At 38.3% G+C, this 26,244-nt stretch overlaps 1 protein-coding gene across 1 annotated transcript; it reads right to left on the reverse strand.

Moving 5' to 3' along the window:
- Positions 1–16,920: 16,920 nt before the first annotated feature.
- cd79b (CD79b molecule, immunoglobulin-associated beta) lies at positions 16,921–20,667 on the reverse strand. Its single transcript, XM_035402630.1, has 5 exons — positions 20,495–20,667; positions 19,397–19,699; positions 18,990–19,108; positions 18,832–18,885; positions 16,921–17,964 (listed from the first exon to the last, which is right to left on the reverse strand). The coding sequence occupies exons 1-5, from the start codon at positions 20,541–20,543 to the stop codon at positions 17,863–17,865; spliced, it is 627 nt and encodes a 208-aa protein (XP_035258521.1). The 5' UTR covers positions 20,544–20,667; the 3' UTR covers positions 16,921–17,862.
- Between the last annotated feature and the right edge of the window lie 5,577 nt (positions 20,668–26,244).

A 26,244-nucleotide genomic window follows, 5' to 3' on the forward strand; every position in this document is an offset into this window, starting at 1 on the left:
ATTGATCTCAAAATGTTTTAATTAATTTTCAGTGATTAACAAGCATGCAAACATCTGACTGATCAATTGGAAAGGGACACAGCTTCTTCGCATTGTGTTAGAGAGATTAAATTATAAATGCGATTTAGAAAAATTCGTTTTAATCACTAAGCAGTAGCGAAATCTTCCCCTGATTTTCCTTGAGTATTAATACAATTAATCCACAAAATAGGCTACTCAATACTATCATGTAGCCAGCTCTCCCCAAATAGGCAGTTTTAGCGAGTAGCCTAGGCCTTATAGCCTATATTTATTTTCATTTGCAGTACAAAATTGTGCACATTTTTAATCAACATTATTTGCGGATACATGCACTTCTTTCTCCGCACTCGTATTCATGGAAAATATCTGCAATGCGTAGATTGTAAACAAAATTGAAGTGCAGGTTTTGTTTTTGCTGGTTATTCTGAAGGCTAACACGGTAGATAACAGACTGGTGTATCTTGTTTGTTAAGTGTAGACTACTTAGTGATTAAAACTGATTTTTGATGGGTAAATTGAATTTATGATTTAATCCCCCAACACAGTATGAAGACGCTGTGTGTTAGGCTACTTGCCATTTGATTAATCCGATCGTTGGCACGCTTGATTATAAAGGAAAATTACTAATGAAAACTGGTTGAGATCAAAAAGGAAAGTTTTGCGCCCCACCGATTTTCAGCTCACCAGTCGCCGCTGAGTAAAACGTTATGTATGTGGGAAATATTCAATCCTAGTTTAGCTGCTGACCAGCAACCTGCTGATTTTGCTCAAGCAATCAAAGTTGCCGTTAATAATAGCCGGCGCTCGTGGGGGCTGTTTATTCATCTCTCTTTAAAATGTTGCATAGATGAAATTACATGTTAATGAAATTACCTGCCGTGTCCGCTTCCAAACAATCAAGACAATCAACGATATATTTCTTTCTTTGCCTGTCTATATAACGACTGTTACTCCTGAGTTTTTTTTTTTCTGATTTTTGATTGGTTGAGCGAGTAACTGGCTAGAGGGAACACATGGTCTGGAGCCTACGAAAAATGGACTGGATTGCCATAGTTATTTGTAAAACTGCCGGTCAAAATAATTTTTTTATTTACAAAAGGTGGGTGGACGCTGTCCACCCGCGTCCACCCCCAATTTAACCCCTGGTCATAACTGAAGTGAGCCATTTTTGCATTTATTATTAATATCCAGAATATCCAAAAAGATAATAATAAATTCTGTCCTAGGAAGAATGACGTTGTGGATATCTGAAATGACAATTGTGGATAGGAAGAATGTCATTGTGGATATCTGAAATGTTTTTTTTTTTTGACCAGGAAGAATTGAATTACAGATATCGGCTATACATATCCAGTCTAGCTATTAAATGTTAAAATGGCTTGCCATAGGCATAGGAACCCCCACTCCAATATTGGGAGCAGTTAAACTCCCCCCTACACGCCCCCCCCCCCCCCCCCAACCTCCAAAACTTTGCCTGGAAAAAAGTTTGCCATTTACTTTTATTTTGGAAGGCATTCTACATTGCTGCGGGAACGCAGTCAACGAGTCCACCCGATACAGGAAATATCATTCATTTTAATTGTGCAGTAGTTACTTACTAACCAGTAAGGTTGCACTCAGACAAATGAATGGCAACATTAAATACGGTTTAATTAAGTTGATTAAATGTGATACTTTCATTTTTGTATGCTTTTGCATACATACAGAACAATATTGAATCAGAAAAGTCAGCTCTTGCTAGTGAGAATGGATGAGATTAGCATGCGTCTGCATCTTTAATAGCCATAGTTGGCTCTGTTGGAAGCAATTAACCTTTCCTCTGTCTATTATATTAATTGTGGGGGTGGGTGGGGGTAGATGGTGGGGAGAGAATGTTTCCCCCCCAATGTCAAACTCACTCCTATGCCCATAGCTTAGTCTACACTCTGACTTGTCACCTGAAGGTTCCCGTTATGGTCTTGAATCTTTCCAATTTTTACAAAACTTTACAAAAAAAATCATGCCAAATTAACTCTTTACTGTTCATCCATCCATCCATTATCTATACCCGCTTATTCCTGGTCCAGGTTAGGTATAGCTTACATCCTATTGCTAATCCATCACAAGTCACACACAATTCATAGCTACGGGCAATTTAGTCTCCAGTTAACCTAACCTGCTTGTCTTTGTAATGTGGGAGGAAACTGGAGTATCCAGAGGAAACCCATGTGGACATGGAGAGAACAACTTTTTATATTGATCAATTTTTGGGTTTTCTGATTTTCTCTAATGAAATTTAATTAAAATTAAAATTAAAAGCAAAGCTGACCAATTAAGTGCATTTAACTATGTGCCCAATAATTTACTTCTTATACTGGAAGAAGACACAGCCCCTGGCTCAAGGGTATGTGGAGCCCTGCAGTAAGAATATCTAAAGCCATCCTGCAATTACAAATACATACCAGCTGGAAGGAACTGTTACAGGTCTTTTCTCACTTAGACAGCGACCTGTGAAAAGACACGCTCTTTTAGCAGCTAGAGAAGTGTCTTTATTAAGCCCAGTGCTAGGGGGTTAATTTCTACACATAACATGGTGTCAATTCACACTTAACTCACCTGTTTACAGGCTACTGCTAAACACACTGCATTACTGTAACACTTAAACTGCTAATAAATGTAACATGTATTGCATAACTTAAGTCTCACTCTTGCTGTGCTGCAGAGGACTGTGGAAAATTGGGTTGCACTAACTCTGGACTAACAGCATTCCAAAGATGTTTGATGGGGTAGAGGTCAGGGCTTTATGAAGGTCTGTCAAGTTCTTCGCCACCAAACTCGGCAAACCATTTCTTCATGGACCTTGCTTTGTGCATGGGTGCATTGTCATGCTGAAACAGGAAAGGGCCATCCGCAAACTGTTTCCACAAAGTTGGAAGTGCACAACTCTCTAAGATTTCCTTTCACTGGAACTAAGGGGCCTAGCCCAAACCATGACCAGACCATTATTCCCCCTCCACCAAACTTTAAAGTTGGCACTATTTGGGCCAGTACAGTTGGTACAATGCATTTCGTCAAACCCTGATTCGTCCATCAGACTGTCAGATAGCGTGATTCCTCACTCCAGAGGCTGCATTTCCACTGCTCAGAGTCCAATGGCGGTGTGCTTTACACCACTCCAGCAGACGCTTGGCATTGTGCATGGTGACCTTAGGCTTGTGTACGGCTGCTCAGCCATGGAAACCCATTTCATGAATCGCTTGACAAACAGTTCTTGGGCTGACATTGTTCCTCAGTTGCAACACTCTGTATTGAGTGTTGCAACTGAGGACAGAATGTTTACATGCTGCATGCTTCAGCACTAAGCGATCCTATCCTTTGAGCTTGTGTGGCCTACCGTTTCATGGCTGAGCTGTGTGTTTATTAAAGTTGGATAATAAAGAAAATATGATGTCTTTGGTATATTTCTACACAAATATAAGATAAAAAGTGCAACGAACTAAGCTATACATCTTCAGGTGAGTACTGAACTTAATATGTTCACTTCATAACACCTCAAATGTTAAAATGGGGACATAGTGTATCTTATCTATTATCTTATGAACTTTTGAAAAGCCTCAGTTTGTTCCTCATACAGTGTTCACAGTACATTTATTTGCTCCAGACTTCTAATATATTTTTTTATCAACTCTTCCTAGTTTTCTTGAACTACAGCCTAGTGGCATTGTGATTAATGTGTTTTCCATGATCATGGTGTCTTCAGGGTTCCCCTCTCAACTGAGTCATTCAGAAAATAAGCTCTGACTTGAATTGTAAGCCACTTTATGCCAGATACATTCAAGTAAGTTTAGTCACAGCTTCTATTTTTATTTAACCAGTGCTTGCAATTAAAATGAACTATTATGCAGCACCACGCTGGCATCTGTAAAGTAAGAGGTGGTCTTCAGGCACTGGCATCTGTAAAGTAAGAGGTGGTCTTCAGGCACTGGCATCTGTAAAGTAAGAGGTGGTCTTCAGGCACCACACTGGAATCTTTAAAGTAAGAGGTGGCCTTCAGGCACTGGCATCTGCATGATTTATTATTATGAAACATATATTTCATATATTTCTACACAAATATAAGATATAAAGTGCAATGAACTAAGCTATACATCTTCAGGTGAGTACTGAACTTCATATGTTCACTTCATAACACCTCAAATGTTAAAATGGGGACATAGTGTATCTTATCTATTATCTTATGAACTTTTGAAAAGCCTCAGTTTGTTCCTCATACAGTGTTCACAGTACATTTATTTGCTCCAGACTTCTAATATATTTTTTATCAACTCTTCCTAGTTTTCTTGAACTACAGCCTAGTGGCATTGTGATTAATGTGTTTTCCATGATCATGGTGTCTTCAGGGTTCCCCTCTCAACTGAGTCATTCAGAAAATAAGCTCTGACTTGAATTGTAAGCCACTTTATGCCAGATACATTCAAGTAAGCTTAGTCACAGCTTCTATTTGTATTTAACCAGTGCTTGCAATTAAAATGAACTATTATGCAGCACCACACTGGCATCTATAAAGTAAAAGGTAGTCTTCAGGCACTGATATCTATAAAGTAAGAGGTGGTCTTCAGAGACTGACATCTGCAAAGTAAGAGGTGGTCTTCAGGCACCACGCTGGCATCTGTAAAGTAAGAGGTGGTCTTCAGGCACTGGCATCTGTAAAGTAAGAGGTGGTCTTCAGGCATCACACTGGCATCTACAAAGTAAGAGGTGGTCTTCAGGCATCACACTGGCATCTACATAGTAAGAGGTGGTCTTCAGGCACTGGCATCTGTAAAGTAAGAGGTGGTCTTCAGGCACTGGCATCTATAAAGTAAGAGGTGGTCTTCAGGCACTGGCATCTGTAAAGTAAGAGGTGGTCTTCAGGCACTGGCATCTATAAAGTAAGAGGTGGTCTTCAGGCACTGGCATCTGTAAAGTAAGAGGTGGTCTTCAGGCACCACACAGGCATCTTTAAAGTAAGAGGTGGCCTTCAGGCACTGGCATCTGCATGATTTATTATTATGAAACAACTGCTAATATTCAAGTTTGGACCTATTTTCTTCCTAACAATATTTACAAATCAAAATATGCATAATTAATTTCTGTGTTTTGTAACTAGTTTTTGGAATATAGCATATGAAAGGGACAGTATGTTGTGATAATGGTTAATTGTTAACTTTATATGCTCAGCCTTTCATGTACACACATCACTACATGCTGTCATACTCAACATTTCACATGCACACATCACTAATGGAGCACCTTTTTTAAACCGACAGACAGACTTCTCCAGTCCATCTCATTGCCTGTGCTGCTCTTTGTATGCTCTGCTTGCTGCTGCTCACAGAATTTCTGCTCACCCTCCACTACTCCAGCCTTCACTTGTATTTTAGATCTGCTTCTATACTGTTTTTTTTGTTTGTTTTTTTTTGGTATTTCTTCTGTTTTGTAGGGAGATATATTGGGCTCCCTCTTTGATAAGTTAGTGCATGCTGGTGCACGCACAGAAATATGTAAAGCAGATCTATTCTGTGCCAAACCAAAAATAATTGCTTACTGCCAGATGATGATTAGAAGTAATCCAATGTTAGCCAAATGTCAGGTCACAAATTGTTTGGTTTGTTGCAACCAAGGATACTGATCACATATCCAAATCTTACTGCCAACTCAGTTAGGTAGACATAAGTGTCCTGATACTGTAGATCCCTTCAGGCCATTTTGTATGACCATTTCCCAAACAAGCTGGCAAGCTAAATGGAATGGTTGAAACAGAAAAAAACTGTAAATAGTAAGTTCAAATGTGTTTGGGGACACAAACTTGCGAGATTTATTTTTTGTTCATTAACTACAAAAGTATTACTTATGACATCGTGGGTAAGGGGTGCCATTTGTAAAATGTTCAGGGCCGGCCTGTGGCATAAACACTGAATGCGGTTGTTTAGGGCCACAACCGCTAGGGGGGGCCACATGATCTAATGTTCATCTAATTTTCGTAACAACGTTATTCATCCCATATCGCGGAATTAGGGATGTTATTGCATAACAACGTAATGTAAGAAGGATTTTTCCAAGAGAGCCCCCCCGGGCCCCCCTGACCCCCCCCCCCCCCCCCCCCCTTGACAGAATCGAACAGCACCCCCCATGTAAGAGAAGACACAAATATTATTATTTACAATAACTTGGGACATGGATGCCGTATGACCTGGTTAAGATATACTTAAAAAGTTACAGAACGGTTTATTTAATTGCTAAGAAATCATTCCATGTCCTTGTTTCATCTATACTATACTATTGAATGCCATTTTATCCTGTTTTGTTTTGGTTTATCTGTTTTATCTTTGTTTGTATATAGTAACACAGCATTGGCTTTGGCCATAAATGGGGTGGCAATCTCCCTTTCACCAGCAGGGGGAGACATCATCTCCCATTCAACCAGGAGACCAGCAGTTAGGTTCCACTTACGACTTTGACGTGCAGTTGTGTTTCTTAGCCTTGGAGCTAGCAAGTTGTATTTGTTACATTGATATTGTTGTTCAAATCTGGTTTTTATTTACTCATTATAGGAATGTCTTTGCTATTGGTTAATTGTTTTTACTTTAATGTGTTCAGCATTAGGAACACTTTAATGTGTCCAGCATCAGGAACTCCAGAAGTTATAAAAGCTATGATTTGGGCTGTAGTTTGCTTCCATAAGGAATCACAACTCATGTAATATAATTCAAAGAGGAAAATATACTATCCCTGAGAGACAAAGCTTCGATAAACCACATGATCCTCAGAAATCAGTATCCATGTATAAAAGTTCTGTAGTTAAGGTAAAATTCAAATGTATAAAATTACCATTTAATAAAAGCTGAGAATCTGCACTTTAGCCCCATGTGAATTGTTTGATTACAAATATAAAAAAATAAAAAAATATGTCTTTGTCCCAAACATTATAGGGGACATTGTATACATATTTCTACAGGAATTCTGTCTTCCACACGCACATATACACACACACACGCACGCACGCGCACGCACACAGTGGCCACATTATTAGGTACACCTATCTAATACCAGGTGGAATCCCATTTTTCCTCCAGAACAGCCTGAATTCTTTATGGCATGGAATCAATAATGCCAGAAACATTCCATTTTGATGTGATAGCATTATGCATTTCCTGCAGATTTTTCAGCCACACATTCATGCTGTGAACCACCAATTCCACCTCATCCCAAATGTGTTCTATTGGATTGAGATCTAAGGACTGTTGCAGGCCATTGGAGTAAACTGAAGTCACTGTCACATGTCACTGTCACATTCATGGAACCATTTTGAGATGTGTGTTTTGTATCTATTTGAAAAATGGTAAACCATGGCAAAAGGGATAAGGGATACATATGGTCACCAAAAATGCTTAGGTATGCTGTGTCATTCAGACAATGCTCAGTTGGTATTAAGTATCCTAATGTGTGCTAAGAAAACATTCCCCACACCATTACACCACCACCAGCAACCCGTACCATTGACAGAAGGTAGCATGAATCCATGGTTATATGCTGTGTATACAAAATTCTGTCCCTGCCATCTGCATGTCTCCATAGAAATCAAGATTAATAAGACCAGGTGGTGCTTTTCCAATATCATATCTTCTATCAGGTGGCACGGAGGTGCATTGGTGCATAGGCTCCAGCACCTCCTGCAACCCTGGCCAGGAATAAGTGGGTATAGATAATAGATGAATGGATGGATGTCTTTTGTCATTTAAGTCGCTGAAGTGAAGATTAAGTGACATGAGTTTAATTTTCAGAATCTACTTAAACCAATAAAACCTTTGTTTGACATTTGACACTGAATACCGAACACAAGTGTATAAGCAGTTTAAACCCCTCACTTAGCCAACATGTAAAATAAATTTAGTCAATTTCAGTTGTTAATTAGTATCAAGGATATCAAGTATTAATTCAATCGTCAAATTCATTGATAGGCAGAGAAATTTTTTGTCAAATGTAAGCAATGTATGAAGTTGCAACAAATATTCATGTGTAATCTAAAGACGAAGTTACCTTAAAAATGAACAAATGTTACAGACATGGACAGGTTACAGCCAAAAAAGAAAGGACAGGAGAGAGGAGAGAAAATGAAGACTAAGCACATACTATCAGGCTGGGGCCCTAAATGGGTAGACAAGGCAAGGTTCCACCCATGGCTCTCAGCCACGCTGCAAACTTTGTCACTGAGGCTAATATACAGTGCCCTCTGTAAGTAGTGGGTCAAAGAGCCGTTATGTATGAATAAATAGATGTCAATAAATATGTTCTACAGTTTGTTTTGCAGTCAAGTGTCATTTTATTTCATATTTTTAAATGACCTATTGATATTCACTCCGACTCCGGCGGCACGCGCGCACCACCCAGGTACAACAAAACCCTTTCACCCCGCTGCTGAAAAAAATCCTAGAGGAAACACTGTTAGGTCCAGCCATATACTAGGTTTTAACCTGGTCTTGTTTGTTCAAGCGTCAAGCCTTGAAACACAAGTTATATTACTTGGTGACCTATGGGGTTGACTCACCCCTGCCTTAGGTTGCCTCTCATTCGTTGTATAGTATAATTAGTACCACCTGGTCTGATAACAGTGGCTATCACATTTCCAGAAGAATCACAATATACGGTATGATTACACACACTTTTTCCCATATATGTAATCCCCGTTCCAGTAAAACATATAAAACCTTTTTCTGATGACATCAATAACATGGCAGGGGGCATGTTAGTGCTATTCTCTGGTACAATGGGATAACTGTAGTTGTTGTTTTCACATCCATAAGGTTCTCCTAACATTTCATAGATTATTTGTTTATTATGTCTGGGTTTGAGTCCTCGCTAAATTTAACATTCGGGGGGGCTCTCTTGGAAAAAAATACTGTATAAGTGACGTAGGAACATCAGTCAAGCGAAATGGCCATCATTTCCACTCCCCCTGCCGCACTGTGTGGTTGATGAATACACACCCAGCAATCAGAAATGTTTAAATCATCTGCATATTTTTTTGGTTCCTCTTTCTTTGTGAGCAATCCACAAATGACCATTTTGTCCACTCCAATGGTTACTCTCGTCACCGTCACTGTCATCCCTAAAAAGGTGTTCTTCTTCAACGCGGTCTGTATAAGAATAAAGGACCTCATTCACCAATATCTTCCTAGGTTTTTTCTTAAATTTGTTCTTGAGAAAGGTCCTAAGAAAAGTCTATGTCAGATTCATGACGTGTTCTTAAACCACATCATTGTTCGCAACCGTGTTCTTATAATGATGAATCCCATTGTCCTCGTAAACTGAAAGCGCGTGCCAGTTGTTCCTAATTAGCACAGGTAAACGCCCCGCCAATCCCCATAAAAGGGCATGAGACTGCAGGGCCATGTGCACACAGAAATCACACACAGAAATTGAAAAGAAAAGTTGAGAGAGAAGTCAAGAATGCCCAAACGAAAATCTAAAAACGGTGGAGCACCGGACTCCAAACGTAAGAAAAACTTCAGTAGTTCTGAAGTGAAGGTACTGCTGCAGGAAGTGGACAGCAAATGACCTGTCATATTTAGTAGTGTTAGTAGTGAATATAAAATAACACACACAAAAAAAAAGAAGATGCATGGGATGCTATTACTCGTTCAGGGACAAGGTCGCGCAACTGATGAAGTAAAAAAATAAATGGTTTGATGTCAAATCTGAGGCAAAAAAAAAAAAAATGCTGGTGGGAGTGGGCACAAGGAATTTCTTGTTATGCATTCAAATGACAAAGCAGTTCTCGTCACATTAATACTGCAAATTAAATCAACCGGCAGTAAACTGCATCGGAGAAACTAGCTGTTTCAACCCGTCGCTGCACAAAACACTGCACAAAAAATTTAATGCCAGTCATTTTGGTGTCACATCCCTCTGATGGTGTCACCCGGTGCGGTCCGCACCCTCCTAGTGACGCCTCTGAATAAGTGTTCTCTTCTTCAACATGTCCATGTGTTTAAAAAGTGTTACCTAAGTGCTTAGTTTGTATTCAAAATTTAAACATTTGCTTTTGCAGTATAGACCGAACATTGCATAATTGAAACCCCCAAAAATAAAAGGTCACTACAATGGTTTGATTTTTATAATTTATTTACAGATGAACTCCCGCTGAGGCAACCACCATCTGAGGCAAAACCTGGCACCTTAATGCTTTGTAAAATAATGAAAATAATTATTTTAAATTTAAAATATTATAAATGATAAAAATATTATCGTAATTTAAATCCTATAATATTATACAACTGTAGAATTGAAGAAAACGCAATAACCAATTATTTTGCACAAACATGTCAGCACTCAAATGTGCGTAAGTGTGCTCTTGAGTGTGCGTAGACTCTGTTCTTACCTAGGAACAAATCCCAAATAAGAAAACATTGGTGAATGTCAGAATCTTCATGAAAACTGCGTAAGTGGGTTTTAAGAAGAAAATTTTTCTTAAGAACGGTTGGTGAATGAGGCCCAAAGAGTGTGAAGCCACATGATATTAGTCGGCCGACTTAATGCCTGTGTGGTGGTATCACCATTTGTGTCCTTTAACCTTCACTGCGTTGTTTGTTAACAGTAGAATTTGGAAAGGCCACAGGCAGTGTGTTTCAAAAGGGGCTTTTGTCTGATTCTTCACATACACCAGCTGGCCTGGCTGGAGGTGGGCGGTGTTATCTGTTTTTAGCTGTCCGAGGACAGCTCTTCAGACAAAGTTATTTTGTTTCCAAAAAATGCAAATATATGAAGATGCTGATTAATTTCTGACAGCAGTTCATTAACATAATCTATTTTATGATCTCAATTATTGCAGACGTATTTTCCTTACTTGAGTAAAGGGAAACATATGATGGCGCCTTATTTTTATTTGGGAACCGCTACTTACACTACTGTAAAAAAACTACTTTTTGTTTTTCATCTAATTTCTGTTCATCCTCTCCTCCCTTCAGATTAATGAAAACAGTTACTGTCCTTAATACAGACCTTTTTGAAAAGAATACAGATGAATAATTTCCTCCTTGCACACAGCAGTCATAGTCCTGCTCTCAAAAATGTTTGCTTATCAGTCAGCAACACCAAGTTAAAAGAATGTGTTCGGACTATTTGAAAGGGAATCTGACTATTTGAAAAGAGAAGAGTAACTTTTAAATTGATTCGTGTTCAGTGTTACTCTCTCCCAATGCTGGGATAGGCTCCAGACCACCCCCCCCCCCCCCCCCCCCCCACGAGGAAAAATGGTTAGATAATTAATAGATGGGTGGAATTATTTATAAACAGCATATGCCGATTATTATTATCATGTTTGTCCCAAGTAACATAGATACTGTATTTGCATAGTTCCGAGGAGAAAGCTTGCCCTGTGCCCCACCAATGTTATTGACAGTATGCATCGTTATTTTTTTTCTCAAAAGTTCATGACTGCAATTTTGTGTCACACCAATTCTATTTTTAGGGACAAGATGTATTTACAAGATTCAGTTTTGGATATGACTATAAACATTTTAAAATCAAATTTGAAATAGAAATAGTGATAGGTTATGCCATAGATTTCAAGCTAGGGTATAACAGAGGAAATGCACACTGACTACTGCCTTATTTATATGTATATATATATATATATATATATATATATATATATATATATATAGAGGAAATTAATTAAAAAATAATAAAATAAATTATTTTTCTGGCCCACATTAGACCATAAGATGTGAATGTGTAATTGGCTGGCAAGAGTTCCCTCTGTGCAGGAGAAAAGCTTTATGCTGTTCTTCCCAGACTACCACTTACTCTTTTGAATTATCACTGGAAACTCTGGCAAAAGGCATTGACTGTGTGAAGTCCTCAGAATAGAGCTTTGGCATGTCTAGAATCCTGACCTGGAGAATGGTGCATTCTGCTACACTTTCTTTTACCATGTAAAGGGAACAAAACTGTGGGAATATACTGCAGGTGTAACTTTGTTATTATACAGTAGCTTTGGTATGTATTCTGTTTTATAGATCTCACCTAGGGTGCCTTCAAGATGCAAAACATTTTGCTATAGTTTGCATTAAATGGAATGTTCGCTCGAAATGGGTGATCAACATTTTGCAAAGATCTAAGATGTGATGCACGCTCTCGTTTCAGTAGACACGTTGAGCCTGGAACCAGTAGCAGTGAGAGACGTTTCACACATCGCACGATCACCTTATCAGCAGAACTCTGCATGTGGATGTTCAAAGTAGCATCCATTCACTTTACTAAACAATTTGCTATGTTTGATTTTTATGCGAATATACTGCAGCCCAAAATATTACTACATAACATAGACATATAACTTTCAATGGCCCACGATTGTAGCTTGGAACAGTTGTGACATCACAACTTACGAATAAACGCCTGGCTCCTTAGTGCAGCTGGAATTGTCCAATATAAAGTCACTTTAAGCAATGTCACTCTGTTGGACAGACATCTTGACAGCATGCATATACTTACATTCATGAACATAGCCATAAGTCAAATGTTACTTGATGCAGATAAAAAAATGTGATATATATGGTACATAAGGTACAATTTAAAGTAATAGCTATTTTATTAGAATCCATACTCTTAGTATAGGACAATAATAAATTACTTTTGATGGTGCTGTAAATTATCACCTTTCAAGAAATCACTAAATATTTTGTATATGAAAAATATATTATTTTAAAATGATGGTTGATATGCTGTGGAATGATCCATTGGTTCCCAGCAGTTTCAGTATGATTGCCCTGGCTCTGTAGTCTTCATAGTTTCATTGATGTCCACAGTTAGAATGGTTGGAGGACACATTAGGCCATTGGAAACTAGTCTGAGATGAGATTTAGATTAGGTCTTTCAACCAAGATTGGATTGGGGCTAAAAAGGAACTATTCAAGATGTCATTCTCACTGAAACAGACAGAAACAAACACAGAAAAACCGCCACAAGTTTACTTACAGAGAAATTATTAGACTTATTGCAGAGTAATAAAAATGGTGTCAGATTTTAACTGCTTCTAAGGAATCCTAAAATTAAGTTACAATACAATTTCACACCTCTCTTTTTCATATATGGTGATAGGTTCCCATTTTTATTTAGTATATATATATATATATATATATACATACATATATATATTGTTGTGGTTTCCAGACGAGAAGTTCTTCAATCTTTGTGCAGAATTTCTTCAATATTTTCAATAAAGAGGATGAGGCAGAATCTTCAGAATATCAGAATTTATTCTCAACCAGTGATCACAAAGCCGAAACCTTTCTGCAGAAAGCTCTGCCATCATCTGTTACATTCTTTTTTATACACTTTTTCAGACTTAACCCCCCTTAATTCCCTCCTTACGGGTGTTTCCTCTTTCAATGCGCCACCATAGTTTATCGATTTCTTATCTGTTTACTTTGCATAAAATGATGTTCATTGGTTGACACTCACTCTTGCTGACTTTATGAATCACTGTGCCCATGTTCCTTGGAAATTCCCCAAACCACCTCCTATTCTTGACCTTTTAGGTAACCACCTCCTATTCTTGACTTTTTAGGTTGTAGACTAAATGTTTTGCAAACATTGGCAAAAACAAAAATAAAACAAAAATATATTTGTTTAGTGACATGTGCTTTGATAAGTTTGATAAATTGCATGTGCCTTGATAAGTAATTGGCAAAAACAAAATGTCAGCCGTTAGAAGTTCCTGATGTTCTTTGATGTTGATTGAAGAAAGCAGTTCCTCCTTTTTGTTTACATGTGCTCTGATATAGTGATGGGTGTACAAAGAGTGCACAGCAGGTGTTATATATCTCTTGGAATTTTCCAACAATATATATATATATATGTATTGTGTTTCCTTTTCATGCCATTACTGTGTCTGAATTTTGCATGCCTCTGTGTCTAGCACCTCTGTAGTGTGTCTCAGTACAACACCTCTAGCGTCTGCGACAAGGATGTCACGTAGCTATGCTAAATGGCTGTTAGGGTTCCCAGGGAGGGACAAGACCATTTTGTCCCCGGCCGCCACTTAACTCAATCTTTTGATGTGTATGTCCACGGACCGTATATCAAGACAACACACAGTGTGATCGGCAGAGAATTGCTTCGCACACTACCCGAATGTTCTGAGTTTGTCTCTCCCTTGCGCATTGTAATAAACATCAAATTCTCTGAGGAGACGTCGTCAGCGTGTTCTTCATCGTCCTGCATTAGACTCCACGGAGAAGGGCAAAATAATCCTAACAATGGTAATAAAGATGGTTTTAAAGATGACGATTTGAATCCATTAGCACAAACAAGCTTAAGTAGCTTTTAAATATAATCTCTTATGCTACTTTGTCAACTCTCCCGTTTGCAACTGAATTTTTTTTGTTCATTGTTGATATGCTTGTGTGTGTTTTTCAATGTTTGCTTTGAGATTCCCTCATGGTGTGATTAAAAATATTTATGATGATGACCATAATCACAGTAACAGGATACTACACAGTGAAATGCCCAAATGTTCAACTCTAACAGAATACATATAAGTCCAATAGGAACCATATGTACTCTGTAAGAGTTGATTTAACACTGGACATTTTACGGTGAATTAGTGTGATTACTGCTGCTACCATCAGCAAAAATGTTGCTAATAATGACATGCTCATATTCTACTGTGGCTCATATTTTCCTGTCCGTGTGTAGACAACAGACTAAGAATAACACCCATCAGATGTAAGTCTGCACTCCTATGCAAATGTACCAGGAAATGTAACAGGAAGCACATGGGTTTCTTATTGCTTATCAAATTCCGACATCTTTTCATGTACCAGTAGCTTGTATATATTTTAGATATTTTAGGGCGGCAGTGTAGCGTAATGGGTAAGGAACTGGTCGTGTAACCTAAAGGTCTCAGGTTCGATTCCCGGGTAGGACACTGCTGTTGTACCCTTGAGTAAGGTACTTAACCTGCATTGCTTCAGTATATATCCAGCCGTATGAATGGATGTAATGTAAATGCTATGTAAAAGTTGTGTAAGTCGCTCTGGATAAGAGCGTCTGATAAATGCCTGTAATGTAATGTAATGAGATGGGCAGCTGCATACATGGAGCACTGTAGGACTTGGAAACATTTATGACTATAAAATTGTCCAACACCAATCAAACAAATGAGAATACAAAACCAATAGACTTTTGAAGTGTAAACTCGTTAGTCTTCAGTAATCAACAGCATTTTTTAACCTTTTGCCCCCCTTTTCAAAGTACTGCCTCATCTTCTCCTCTTGTGTTATGAGCACCAGACAGCATACAACAACTTCAAATATGAAAGACTTGAAAGTATATAATAATCATTGTGTCTAAATTAGTTGTAAATAAATGTTTCGGTTACAAATTGTGTAGTCTCTTGATTCTAATAAACAGACTTTGCAGATTCATAATTCCCTTATAAATAATTATAAATTGTTTATGTTAGTTCATTTATTGGTGCCTTGTTACTGGAGGAAATTGTAACACATTTCTGAAGGAGATGACTCATAATAAATAACCAACACTACAAGCTGGTGTCTTGTGCAAGGCCTGTAAAGATTGGTGTTATGGTAGTGAATTGTGCAATCATACTTTGAATTAGCATTAATAATTACATTCGCAGAAATATAGTTTTTCACAGTGTTTTGATACCATGCAATAAATTTAATAGATTTCATTTTTTTGTGCAGGGCTTAGTATTTGATAAATACTGAAATTGTATTCTTTGTGAATGTCTATGTCTGTATACATCATATACAGTATATTGTATTGCAATATACTGAAACAAATTGTACAAAACCATTGTAATATATCTAACTTTAATCAGATGTTAAATGATAGGCGTTAAAAATGGATATGCTGTCACATCTAAATGAGACACTATACATTAACCTTTGACTGGAAGCCAAGCTTAGCTGTGACACATGCAAAGCATGATCAGCCATGCAATAACTGAAACTTTCTGCTGTCTCTCTTGCATAAATAGCCAGTGTCATTACAAGTATAAAAATTTGGAATTTCATATTAGCTTGCCAATGTTTCTCCAACTTTAGTGAAAACCAGCAAATTTACCATTTAATCAACACATTTAACTTCAGTAGCTGATACCACACACTGCTTTCATAGCAAATTATGTATTTAGTACAATATCTATATGTATTTCCTCCCAAAGTACCCATTACAGTTCTATTTGCCTTAGGCACCAACGTGTTAGTGGAAACCAAGGAAACAAGAACTAGCCATGGTAGTAAGCCACCATTATAGCTAGCTAACAAATGGATCCATTTAAAGACCTTGTGCAATCACTATAATCACACATTTCTGAAGAGAACAATAATTCAAATTTCCAATTGATGTAAAGTACATAAGGTATATACTATATATACCTTATATACTATATATATAAAGTATATATACTGGTCTGACATAACAAGTCTGCTCTGCATGGATATTAGTTTAAGGTCACTTCTGATTGGCAGCCCACTTAACAGCCACACTGCTTATTGGCTACAATGGAAACGGCATGTTAATTAAGCAATAAACATGGTCTCCAAATGATCAACACCAAATCCTCCTGGAGTGAGCAGACTTTGTTGCTTTTGGGATTTAAAAAAAACTTGGTTAAATTCTTACATTTGTTTTATTTAGTTTCTTTATGTATAACTATTAACATGTAATAGTGAGTAGTCCTCCTGTTTTTTATATTTAGCTATTACCCAGAAGGCAATACATTGCATATTAGTAACAGCAGAACACTATTATTTACAGTATTTTTAACTATTGTTATTAGGCAATTAACATGTTGGGGCTAACGGCAAGGTTTGTGTGCCTGTTATAGGAATAATGCAATTAACACCCTTTCGGATTAAAAAAACAGCATTAAAAGTTTTTTAATTTCAGTTGCCGTGGCAATGCACAACGTGCTTTGTCCTTACTGTCAGAATCATTTACAAGATACATTTGACATAAAACAGAGTTTTTAGAAGCAAACAGCAAACAATACTATTTTACACATCTCTAAAAACAAAAAGGCTGTGGCAGTTCCATAATCGGTACACAGAAAGCGTGCATGTTGGACAGCAGTGCCACATGATTAGAGACTAGAACATGCAATGCTGAGGCTATATTTTTGATTCCTAGGTGGGAATGCCAATGTACGCTTGAGGGGGGTTGAACATGTTCTTTTAACTCCTGGGCCAGATGCTCTGTCATGTTCCTGTTGAGAGTTAATGTGGATGCTCAAATACAGTCCACAATGTTGCCTGCATATCTAAACATGCACGTAAACATATCTAAGCACCTGGGATCAGACTGAGCTATTGCGTGTGTACAGACTGTATATGCTCATGTCACTGTCTAAATAAGGTGGTTATAATTCACCCCAGCTCTGAGCAGCCTGTCCATACGATGCCAGCATGACATGTAATAAAACCGAACATATTGGGCTAAAGAAGGCACAAGAACTGCTCTGGCCCTCTTGACTCGTTATGAATTTTTGCTGCTGTTTAAAGTGGCTGTTTAAAAGCCAATCCCCTCCCGTGAGGGTCTACTCCATTTAAAAGTGATATTTTTGCGCTGGCAGGCGGTGTGGGACACTCTCGTGGCTAACCACAGGATAGACCAGGACAAATGGCGGTTGCTAGCTGGACTGGTGCTCGGCCGGGGAGAATTATGCCCACCTTACTGCAAGGGAAAGGGAGCAGCTGTCAGCGACGTTTACAGTTAGATGACAGCTCCTCTCACAGTGTCGCGTTGTGTCACGTTAGAGATCCTGTCACCCATTCTAAGAGGAAAAACCCCTCACTCTTCACATGGGGACTCAGTCTTATCCCAAGTGGCATCTGAGTTCTGGCAAACAGCTGGAATATCTTCATACAAACCGCAATGCTCAATGCCCAAACCCTGTACCAAAGGTAAAAGAAACATTTAAAATACATTTTAAACTACATTTACTATGATGTGAACTTACTGCATGCATAAACAATAAACAACTTACACAAGCGGTGGGAATAATAAAGACCTTTTACTTTTTACCACTTGGACACTCCTGGCTGAACAATTTAGGTCCAGCTTTGTGATACACAAGAGACATAGCTTTGAATGTATTTAAAGTAATATCAAAGTTAATCATAATCACTGAATGACCTGAATGGGAAGATTAAGGATATCTGCCAGTGTAAGGAATGAGAAACTGAACTGACAGATAGTGGAGAGAGGAGCAAGTGAAGCAAAGAGTGTGGGTCCAGGCAGCCATATCTGTGAAGAAGAGCCACTCTGATGTCACAGAATGGTAACTTCCCCCTCCTCCTCAGCAGGGCTGAGTTTGCGCAAGCTCTTCACCCTCCACACTTCTGTGGGTGCTCTGCGTCTACTGCGCTTCCAGTCAAGCACTAAGTGCTTTGTTGCACCTCTTCCTGTTTGCTGCACCTCTTCCTGTTTGTTTTTTCATGGTCTATTGTACTGTTTGTCTTCATGAGTTGTACAATGAAAATATGTGTGTGTGTGTGTGTGTGTGTGTGTGTGTGTGTGTGTGTGAGCATGCATGTGTACATGCAAATATGTATGTGTATGATGTGCATACTGCATATACAGTATGTGTGCACACACTCATGCTCTCTCTCTCACACGCACACACACGCACGCACGCATGCACAAACAGACACACACACACACACACACAGATATATATATATATATATATATATATATATATCTGAAACAATTATTTATTTTTTCCTGTCAAAATCCATAAGGAAAGATCAGAAATACCTCATAAATATGGTTGTCTTCAGGTTCTTCATAAATTGCGTCTTCTTTGCTTGTCTGGGGGCAAATAAAAATGAAGCCACAATTAAAATCTGCCTGTAACAAAACTAAACGTCCTCTGATGTCTCCTTGATCATCTGTGATATCCATGTGCCACTCACCTGCTTCAGATGGAGGACCAGAGAGGCGATAAGAACAGCCGCTAGCAGCAGAGCCTGGATGAAGATCATGGCGTCCTTAACCCTGCTTCTCCTCTCCGCCTGCTCTGCATTGACTTTCCCTGGGGATGAAAGCCACTGCATAATGACACTTGGTCACTGGAACAGAGTTGGGCTCGGAATCGTTGTAACAACAATTATTTATTCACCAATTAGTTTAGCAGGTAGATGACACCAACGTTTTTACACCAAGTGTCACATCGTCTACTGAATAATGCCAGTGAAGACACTTTAGAATTTTTTTTGGGGGTTTTCAGAAATGAAGTTTGACGAAAGTGTGAGTTAAAGATTGTTTTGAAATGTTTTGTAATGTTAACTTGGAAGGGGTGTTCTAACCCATGGATACTCACTGAATACTTGTAGCCCAGAACCTGGCCCCCACCAGGTATCATTCAGTTTGCAGAAATACACTCCGCTATCATCTGGCTGCAGATTAATGACACTCATTACACCGTTCTCTATGTTATGCTTCCTGCTGAACCTGAAACGGTCGGTCAGGTCCACAAGGTCTGTGGGTTTACGGTGGTATTCCAAAGCCTTGTACCACTCCGCCTTGAATGGAGTACTCCGGTCCTGCATTGCACAGTGGATTGCCACTGAACGCTGGCTTTTCACACCAAGAAATCGGGGCTTCTGGGAAATGTGCAGGCTCGCTAGAAAACAAACAAGGAAAGAATGATAAGGCTGAATAGTGACAGCTTAAGATGCTCATTGCTCATAAGAATGCAAAAACATTAGAATATTTGATGATGTGAACCGGTCTTTTGCCTCTTCTAGGCTTTTATTGTTATCTTATGCAGAGAGAGTATCCAGGACTGGGTTAAGCCAATAGACAAATGGCCTCTGCTTCTACTGCAAGTTATGGCAAGTATTAAAACTATTGCAGTAAAACGTTCCATGTGGAGAAATGTACATACATGTGCTACCTTTGCTGAACTTTGCCAACAGTTCGGCAAGTACAGAGATTGCCAAAGTTATCTTGCCAAACTGTTGGCAAAGATTCAGTAAAGGTAGCACATGGAAAGTATGTACATTGCGTACATTCAGATTAATTTGTTTAATCATTAAAAATGTAATTTTCACATGATCTCATGAATGTCTTATTGTGTGTATTATGAAATTGGCCAGATTCTCTGACTTCCTCTTTTACTGACAGATGGTCTGAAAAACAAGCCTGAAAAAAAGCAGCTGTCTGACAAGAAACCATGAAGAGTAAATTACAGTCTGAAACAGTACATCAACAACAGCAATTTTAAAAGGACTAATTTAGATGTTGAGTTGCGTGGCCTTTGTGAAGACTTCGATTCTGCATCTTATACAAAGATTACATGAACAATTAATGCAGCAAGCGTGTTCCACCAGGATGAAACTACTCTATATTTAGGATGGAACTTTCAGGATGTAACATAAAGGTCTGTGTTGTTTTATTCAGTTTAATGGATGCTTACCTGAGTTCACCAGAGTGAGTAAACAGCAGCCAATGAAAGCACAGTGCATGGTCCTCCACAGTACCACAGATCTAGAGAATATGCTGTTTTTTTGATCCAGAGATTCCCTGTACACCACCACTGCATGTAACTAATTGCGTCTTTACTGGTAGTGGCAGTTGCTAGGTCTGATACGCTCTAATACTACTTCCTTCTTCATAATCTCTGAGGGACGGGGCAACACAGAGACCCAAGATGCAAAACATCCTGCAGGCTTGTAGCCAGATATTAGTGATAGTTATTTTGACCTAAAGAAGCACAATTGGTACAAACATGTACATGTAGATCTGCTAGAGATGCTAGATTAATCTAATTAAAGACAGAACCATTTCAGTTATTTTTGAATGTTGAATGGTGAGGAGTGTCATGCAATAACCTATTTGCACTGATAGATACAATTTCTGTTCATTTATCCTCTGTGATACGTAAATTAATTGCTGAGTCCCGTTTCTATAAGACTTCACAACAAACAAACATCAGCCATCCACCATTCAATCAATCATTCATTTATTGTAAATCCTTATGTAACTGATGAAAATATAAGCATATAATTGTGCATAATTGTAGAAACATTAGACAAATCCCAGACTACATTCCAAATATTTTTGTCTAAATATTTTATCCTATACAGGGATGACTAGAGGCTTGTTTTGCTACTATACTGGCTTCCTTGTCAGGACTTGCCACAAATTCTGGCATGGAATTGAATCATAACCACATGAATATGACTGCAGCCATTGAGTAACACATAATTAGATGTGCAGTAGTATTGCCCCAGAAGGAGCAGTATCATTTGGCGTGTCCCTGTTTCCTCATGCAACTGAGTGTTCAGTCAAATGAACGCCTGCAGCCAACCTTGGCTAACTGCACAAGGGGTAGCTGTGTATTGTAATATTAAGGAACTGGGTATGTAACCAAAAAGTTGTCCTTTTGATTCCCGGCTGGGGCACTGCCATTGTTCCCTTAAGAAAAGTTATGTGTAATCACTGTAAGACTCTCTGGATAAGACCACCTGTAAATGCTGAGATGTAATGAAATGGAGAACTGCTCAGTGAAAAGAAGTGACCGCAGCAGAGCATGCTTTAGAGGAGCTTACTAATGTGATGGGATATTATGCAGCAGGAGAAAAGAACAGTACAATCACTCTTCCCAAGGAAATGTCTGATCAACTACGCTGAAGCCAAAAATCAATTAGATAAACTGTTTCAATAAGGAAGATCAACGGTAGTAACATGAATTATAGATTTTGTGACTTCTTAAAAAATTGTAAAAAATTAAAATATTAAATGAATAGTTAAGAAGAGATTAAATTATAAATGTAAGCAACACATACATCAGACATGCAGATCCTGTGGTTCAGGATCATGAATAGAAGGTAAATAGAAAGTCACTTGGGTTCAATACAAAGAGTCTTACAGCCAAACAGCCGGTAGAGGACAGTCCAGCTTGTTCTTACATTACAGGACTCAGTGGCAAAGTTAGTATGGTAACTTTACAGATATGAAAACTGAAAACTTGAATTTCAGTTTTCAAATCTAGTAATAGGGAACCGCTACAGCCTCACTAGATCCTATATCAAATGAGCACAGTCATTTTTAATGATAGAAAGAAATTAAAATTGAAATGTGGCACCACTCTAATCTGCACATGAGTACGTTGTAAATGAATGGTTCTGTTCAGAATGTATTGGACTTGTAAAGACTGAAGCATTGCATTTGACACCAGCAGGACAGCAGGAACACTCTTATGGTCACAGAAGTTCTTGCGACCCTTCCCTTGTCAAATTACACCAGAAGCTCCTGGGCTGAAATTACTTTGACATTTCCTTCCTTAAATATCGGAAAGGACAGGAAGGTCCAGAAGGATTTCCCAGCCACCTTGTGTTTCCGAAAAATGAATGGCCAAGTTTCCAGGCTGAGGCATGATAGCCTCCTATGAATAGTAAAGAGTTGCGTAAAACATCCGCATCCTCCCTTGAAAGTGCATCGTAAATGTATAGTGTCCCTTTTAGTTGCGACCGCCTGACTATTTTTTTTTACAGCTATCGTGTAACGTCTGATTAAAATTTGAAACCGTTACTTCCGCCTCTACTCCTAAGTGTAAAAAAAGGAGAACAATTTAGATGAACAGGGTTAAAGGACATCCTTTGACTGTCAACAACCACATTTTTAGTAATCTTCAAATGCAACGTCAAGCTTGATGGATTTATATTTTACCCTACAAATTCCGAAGCTTGTACAGCTAATGTATCAAGTACATGTTCTCAATTACAGATGAAGGACCAAAATACACTTCTGCATTTACTGTACTTACAGTACCAAAGTACACTAACAAGTCCCCCGTCCCAGCAAAGTGCTCAGCCTTAGCAAACTTATTACAACAGTACGGATTTTGGTCAGGGCATGTGTACAGGAAATAGGCGCATCCCCTTCATTTTTGAAATCATATTTCAGTAAAATATAAATAAATAAAATTACAGGCACTTTAATACTATTCTGTTTTCTTTTAAATTTATCTAAAAGCAACTTGGCTCATTTTAATAAAAACGTAAAACCAGATGAACAACTTTTGCTTGTAGTTTGCTAACAGTTTTGAATACTACTGCTGGTTAGAATTTCTACTTTTCTTAAGTGGCATTATGAGATGATAACTGCTTTTGGCAATGTATAAACAGGAACATGTGTGCACACACACTCACACACAGACACACACATACACAGACAGACACATACACACATATGCACTCACATACACACACACACATGGACACACATATGCACACTCAGGCATGCACACACAACTACACACTTAAACACAAAAACACACACATACACACATGAACGTGCACACATGCATAATAAGGCATGCACAATAGTGAACATATGCACACACTCCCACATACATACATACATGCATGCATCTGCTAAAAAATCTGCCTAATACTTAATAATCTGTGTTACTGATATATTTCTGAGGGTAAGTACAAGTCCGGAAGAGACCCTGAAATGTAAATGACTGATCTTGAAGCACACACACACACACGCGCGCACACACACACACGCGCACACACACACACAAATCAGAACAAAAAAACCTCCCCTGCAGCTGGACCAATAGAAATAAGGCAAACCAACATACAGTACCAAAAGTATCACCGCGTGCCAACGACAATGCTTAGGCATACCAACAGTTTTTTTTCGAAACCAAAATTGGCGCATTGAAATGATGTGTTAATACATCCCAAGGGATTATTATGGTGAACTGCAGCCCATGCATTTGGTGTTGAAGTCAGTGAAGTGTGTTAAGCCTTCTGCCATAAGTCAGTTCGCAGGGTTATAATAAGGAACATACATAGGAATGATAAGAATAGGCTATGAATCATATGAATCAGTAGGATCCCAATTAGTTTAAGTTCTTTCAGACTTTTTTTCCTGGTTTGACTTGTAATTTGCTTTGTCTATAAATAATTCATCATCCACCAAATGATTAGTTTTCAAGGCCATGTGTCCACATTTCACCAGTTAGGAGCCTATAGAATTACCTTCGTTTTTAATTTCAATAATTTTAAAATAATTTTGTTACCTCTTTTTGTTATTGTTTGCAATATATCACAATAGGCACAATGTGAACATGGGATTTTTTATTCTTCATAGCATGCATAACTATTTCTGACATATCAGGCTCTATTTTATGGAATCAATGTCACACGGTGCATGGATACAGTCATTGGCGTGGCCTGTGGGTGCACGGGGCATGGCTAGTGAATGTTGGTATTTTCGCCACCAGAGTCAAGGAGCATAGACATAAAAGTGCGTGGTGCACCTAGAAAAAGGGCTGGATTATACAGAATAATTCATCAGTGGGTGTGGTGCAGCTTGGTTCATTAACAGCCAATAAAATTACCTCTTTTTATTCCATTTAAGAGCTGGGCGCATTGCGCAGGGCATACTGTCAATTTCCATAGTTGATGACTGCAATGGAAGATGAGGATAAGGATATACTCATCTGTTTTTTCCTCACAAGACATTCTTTTGTGGGGGGTGCAGAGTTGGGCTGTCACTTTTTTCATGAGAGAAATTTGCTCAAATTGTCTTTCAGAATGTAAATAATACATTGTCTAAATGTACATGGGCCAATTTGAATTAAACCTAGCTAAATAGCTTAAAGACCCTGTGCAGTCAAAATCATGATTTTAAAATGCTTATATTATAACCAAAGACTATAAGGTTACTTACACATTGATTTTAAAAGTATTTCATACATGTATGTAATGAATTAGATTTTTTCCCCTAAAAACTATACAATGCTTGACATTGCCGCCTGGTGGAGTATTTTCCATTGGTGGTTTTGAGACCAAATTCGTGAAATCGCGAATGTTTCTAAATTTGCATTGACCAATGTGCGGTGGCCAAAACACTCACCCAGTATGAATATTTATGTAGTGTGCGCTACCAAGTTCAAAGCCGGTTGAACGGATCGGTTCCGGTAAGCATCCTTTTGGGCTAGATGACGTTCTGCTATTAATCGAATCAAGCCTACAAACTATAACGTTACCGTTATCCTCATCTCACCAATTTATTTGCTGTCTGGCTATCGATAATTTTGCTAATGTAGCTGTACCTATCTTGTGTAAATATAGCTAACATTAGCTGGCGAAAGTAACGTCACTGTATTCTCCAGACTGTTATAGCGTTACTGCCACAAAAAACCAAGCGATAATGTTATAATGCAGGTTATCCTATAACGTTAGGGTCCTATATTGTAGGCTGTAAGCGATGGGCTCATACATATACGGCTCAATATTTCTAATGCTGTTATTGCTGTACTTGTTATCCATTATTACGGTTGTATGATAACTAGCTAACATTAGCTAACAACTGACGTTATGTGGAGTGAGCGCTGATCCAGGTCAGTGGGACTGAGTGGCCCGGGCTGTCAATCAAAAGTGAATGCATAAATAATTAGGACAGAACTGACATGCCCAGTCAGTCTTGAGTCTGCTATATTAAGAAATTCAGGTTTTATATCAAAGCAGGTTTTTAAAAATCTTTTCAAAGTCTAATAAGTAGAAAAACTACATATATATATATTGTAATTTAGTAACTAAAGGAACAATTTAAATGTAAGAAAAGGGAGGCTGCACAGGGACTTTAACTAATAAATAACTAAGCTATAACTAATAAATAATAACAACAGTATCTGTTTTATTAAACAAAATAAAACCAGGAAAGATCATAGACTGCCAATGATACTGTTCACAGCAATAAAATGACTTGGTGTTGTTCAAACAAAAGAAAAAAAAATTATAATGCATGAGTCCATGATTAATTTGCAACAATGAAACGGCTTAACTGAACGAGCAGGTTTGGATGAGTTGTGGATTCGTCCATTAATTCGTTTTACACACAGCACGCTTATTTCAATCATTTGTCTCCTGGTTCCAAATCAGCATAGGTTTGACTTGTATTGCTTACTCATAAACATTACAAAGCAATGAAACATCTATCCCCATGTAGCATGGGTGTAACATCTACATACCTGTATGGAATGTAAATATAACACATGTAGAAGGGTATAGAAGAGGTACTTTTGACATACATCATCTTGTGATGCACCTGGACACAACATCAGTGATGTTACCTGGGATCATTGGGTGTTTTGGGTCTTTCAACAATCAGACACCCTCACCCAGGCGACCCAGCCGGGGTTGA

This window comes from Anguilla anguilla, chromosome 2 (genome assembly GCF_013347855.1).
Source record: "Anguilla anguilla isolate fAngAng1 chromosome 2, fAngAng1.pri, whole genome shotgun sequence".
NCBI classification, from domain to species: domain Eukaryota; kingdom Metazoa; phylum Chordata; class Actinopteri; order Anguilliformes; family Anguillidae; genus Anguilla; species Anguilla anguilla.